This window comes from Ictalurus punctatus, chromosome 2 (genome assembly GCF_001660625.3).
Source record: "Ictalurus punctatus breed USDA103 chromosome 2, Coco_2.0, whole genome shotgun sequence".
Lineage (NCBI taxonomy): Eukaryota > Metazoa > Chordata > Actinopteri > Siluriformes > Ictaluridae > Ictalurus > Ictalurus punctatus.
The window spans coordinates 39,419,503-39,424,502 of record NC_030417.2 but is presented as its reverse complement, the minus strand read 5'-3'; the positions used below and the strand labels follow the sequence as shown (position 1 = coordinate 39,424,502).

Sequence of the window (5,000 nt, the reverse complement as noted above, 5' to 3'; positions counted from 1 at the left end):
ACACATTTAATATTACACATATAATATTACACATTTAATATTACACATATAATATTACACATATAATATTACACATTTAATATTACACATATAATATTACACATATAGTATTACACATTTAATATTACACATATAATATTACACATATAATATTACACATATAATATTACACATTTAATATTACACATTTAATATTACACATATAATATTACACATATAATATTACACATTTAATATTACACATATAATATTACACATTTAATATTACACATTTAATATTACACATATAATATTACACATTTAATATTACACATATAATATTACACATTTAATATTACACATATAATATTACACATTTAATATTACACATTTAATATTACACATATAATATTACACATTTAATATTACACATATAATATTACACATATAATATTACACATAATATTACACATTTAATATTACACATATAATATTACACATATAATATTACACATTTAATATTACACATATAATATTACACATATAATATTACACATTTAATATTACACATATAATATTACACATATAATATTACACATTTAATATTACACATATAATATTACACATTTAATATTACACATATAATATTACACATATAATATTACACATTTAATATTACACATTTAATATTACACATATAATATTACACATATAATATTACACATTTAATATTACACATATAATATTACACATTTAATATTACACATTTCAGAATAAATAAAAATGTTTTGAAACCTCGTCGATAAAATGAAAGCCGATTGACGCAGGACGCGTGATTCTCTGCTGAAACGTCACGGGATTAAATATCGCAGTATGAAGGGGTTTCAGAGGGACGTTTTTGTGCGTGACGTCCTGAGTGGAACTGTGTTGTGTGTATAGTTTAAAATAGATTCATGAAAGCTAATGAGGTGAAATATTAAAATTCCAATAGAAATACACAGCTGTGGCGAAATCGATGCTGTTTGTATTAACACAGACACAGTGATCAAATGAAAAAGATGAAAATGCCCATGAGGCGCTCGGGGGTTAGTGTCCGCTCCTCCAGCTTCACACAGGGGAAGATTTATCCAGACTGTCGTCAGGTGTTTGATTCCAGACAGATATTTTCACGTGTGATTTTTTTTTTTTATTATAATAAACAGATTTTTCTGTAAGGAGACGTTTATTTGTGTAACGTGTGTGGAAGGAGTCTCCAGTGTCAGCGCTGTGTAACAGTCAGAGGTGAAGCTGAAACTTTAACTTTTCCCCCATCTTCATCACAGAGTTTACACTCCACTACTGTCTCACACTCACACACTCAACAAGCTGTGTTTTTATTACCTGCGAGAGAGAGAAGAGAGAGAATAGAGAGAGAATAAAGAGAGTGAATAAAGAGAGAGAATAAAGAGAGGATAGAGAGAGAGAATAGAGAGAGAATAAAGAGAGAGAATAAAGAGAGAGAATAGAGGGAGTGAATAAAGAGAGGATAGAGAGAGAGAATAGAGGGAGTGAATAAAGAGAGGGGGAATAAAGAGAGAGTGAATAAAGAGAGAGAATAAAGAGAGGATAGAGAGAGAGAATAGAGGGAGTGAATAAAGAGAGGGGGAATAAAGAGAGAGTGAATAAAGAGAGAGAATAAAGAGAGGATAGAGAGAGAGAATAGAGGGAGTGAATAAAGAGAGAGTGAATAGAGAGAGAGAATAAAGAGAGAGTGAATAGAGAGAGAGAATAAAGAGAGAGAACAGAGGGAGAGAATAAAGAGAGTGAATAAAGAGAGAGAATAAAGAGAGGGTAGAGAGAGGTGGGTGAGGGAGCGAGAGTTTATAGCTGCTATAACGTAAGCGAGAACAGGAAGTCTGTCACTTCACAGACGGTCCATGGCGTGGGGTTCGGTAATGAATGAAGTGGGACTCGATGGTGAGTCGCTGCGGTGCGAGAGGAATAAAACACTCCGTTTCCTGTTAGAGGAAAATAATTAGCTTCACAGACGTGTTTTTACCATGACTGTGTGTGAGGGGATGAACACACACACACACACACACACACACACACACACACACACACACACACACACACACACACACACACACACACACACACACACACACACACTTCCTGATCGACATCTGGCTGTGTAGTGCTGGAGGTACATCATTACACACACACACACACACACACCTGTACTAAAGTGTAAAGTGTGAAATATTATAGTGGAGTGTATGTGTGTGTGTGTGTGTGTGTGTGTGTGTGTGTGTGTGTGTGCAGCAGCAGGTGGCCTGATTCTCATCCCCTCCCCTCTCTCTCTCCTCTTCCTCTTCTGCTGGATCCATTATGGAGGAACAACAAGTGGTCAAAAACAAGAAGAAGTAATAAACCAGAGAGTGTGTGTGTGTGTGTGTGTGTGTGTGTGTGTGTGTGTGTGTGTGTGTGTGTTTGTTTGTTTGTTTGTTTGTTTAGGAGCAAGGAGATGATTTTTGACAGCTGTCAGCCGCCAGGGCTCATGTGTGTGAACCTGTGTGAGTCAGTCGGAGAGGAGGAAGAGACCGAGGAGCGTCTGAGTGGGTTGGGCTGAACAGGATGATGATGAGGAGGAGGATGATGATGAAAGGGAGGAGAGAGAGAGACAGAGAGAGAGAGACAGAGAGAGAGAGAGAGGGAGGGAGGGAGAGAGAGGGAGGGAGAGGGAGGGAGGGAGGGATGGAGGAAGGAGAAGGGGCTGTGTTTCCGTGTGTCAGGTCTGGAGTTGGTCGTCATCATTCCCAGAGCAGGATTTGTGAAGGATTTGGGAATTGTTCACACAAGAACCCGGAATCAGTCTGTCCAGAACTCCACCAGCAGGGTCTATTTTTTCCTTCCACTTTACTCCTGTTTTCTTTCTTTTATTTCCGTGTTGGTTTTTCCATCGTGTGTGTGTGTGTGTGTGTGTGTGTGTGTGAGCGGAACCTGGGAGAGAACCATGTCGCTGTGGATGGGAAATGAGAAGGCGGGGAGGGAGTGAGGACAGGATGGCGTACACACAGGTAAACCTCAGTCACCACACACACACACACACACACACACACACACACACACTTACATCCTCTGAGACAACACTTAGAGGTTCTCTGTCAAACCCAACTCTTTTAATAGGCTTAGAACCCTTAAAGAACCTTTTCTTCTGTAAAAGTGTAAATACTTTAAGAGCTCAGATTTTATATTTATTTATTAATTTATTTATTTAAAAGACGTGTCACAGTTCCATGACTGGCTTTTCCTCCAGTTTTGTTTCTCGGTTATTTTCTTTATTGTGCATTTGACTGGATTTCGGTGTTAATGTTAATCACTCGGGTTTACAGAGATCAGATTAAATAAACACCGCGCTGGTATCAAAGCACATGTTCAGTGTTTACAGCAGAAACCCGAACACCGAGAGACCCGAACACTGAGACCCGAACACTGACACCCGAACACTGAGACCCGAACACTGAGAGACCCGGACACTGAGACCCGAACACTGACACCCGAACACTGAGACCCGAACACCGAGAGACCCGGACACTGAGACCCGAACACTGACACCCGAACACTGAGACCCGAACACCGAGAGACCCGAACACTGAGACCCGAACACTGACACCCGAACACTGAGACCCGAACACTGAGAGACCCGGACACTGAGACCCGAACACTGACACCCGAACACTGAGACCCGAACACTGAGAGACCCGGACACTGAGAGACCCGGACACTGAGAGACCCGAACACTGACACCCGAACACTGACACCCGAACACTGAGAGACCCGAACACTGAGACCCGAACACTGAGAGACCCGAACACTGAGACCCGAACACTGAGAGACCCGAACACTGACAGCCGAACACTGAGAGACCCGGACACTGAGACGCGAACACTGAGAGACCCGAACACCGAGAGACCCAGACACTGAGACCCGAACACTGAGACCCGAACACCGAGAGACCCAGACACTGAGACCCGAACACTGAGACCCGAACACCGAGAGACCCGAACACCGAGAGACCCGGACACTGAGACCCGAACACCGAGAGACCCGAACACCGAGAGACCCAGACACTGAGACCCGAACACTGAGACCCGAACACTGAGACCCGGAGACTGAGAGACCCGGAGACTGAGAGACCCGGACACTGAGACCCGGACACTGAGACCCGGACACTGACAGCCGAACACTGAGACCCGGACACTGAGAGACCCGAACACTGAGACCCGAACACTGAGAGACCCGGACACTGAGACCCGAACACTGAGAGACCCGGACACTGAGAGACCCGGACACTGAGAGACCCGGACACTGAGAGACCCGAACACTGACAGCCGAACACTGAGACCCGGACACTGAGACCAGGACACTGAGAGACCCGGACACTGAGAGACCCGGACACTGAGAGACCCAGACACTGAGAGACCCGAACACTGACAGCCGAACACTGAGACCCGGACACTGAGACCCGAACACTGAGAGACCCGGACACCGAGAGACCCGGACACTGAGACCCGGACACTGAGAGACCCGGAGACTGAGAGACCCGGAGACTGAGAGACCCGGAGACTGAGAGACCCGGACACTGAGACCCGGAAACTGAGAGACCCGGACACTGAGAGACCCGGACACTGAGAGACCCGGACACTGAGACCCGGACACTGAGACCCGGAGACTGAGAGACCCGGAGACTGAGAGACCCGGACACTGAGACCCGGACACTGAGACCCGGACACTGAGACCCGGAGACTGAGAGACCCGAACACTGAGAGACCCGGACACTGAGACCCGGACACTGAGACCCGGACACTGAGACCCGGAGACTGAGAGACCCGGACACTGAGAGACCCGGACACTGAGAGACCCGGACACTGAGACCCGGACACTGAGAGACCCGGACACTGAGACCCGGAAACTGAGACCCGGAGACTGAGAGACCCGGACACTGAGACCCGGACACTGAGACCCGGACACTGAGAGAC

At 44.7% G+C, this 5,000-nt stretch overlaps 1 protein-coding gene across 1 annotated transcript in view; it reads left to right on the top strand.

The window, feature by feature from the left end:
• Positions 1–2,742: 2,742 nt before the first annotated feature.
• The window catches only part of syt17 (synaptotagmin XVII), a 35,674-nt gene continuing 33,416 nt past the window's right edge, over positions 2,743–5,000 (top strand). The window contains exon 1 of the mRNA XM_053676629.1: positions 2,743–3,038. Within this exon, the coding sequence (XP_053532604.1) occupies positions 2,994–3,038 (45 nt within the window). The 5' untranslated portion in view covers positions 2,743–2,993. The remainder of the gene's footprint in view (positions 3,039–5,000) is intronic.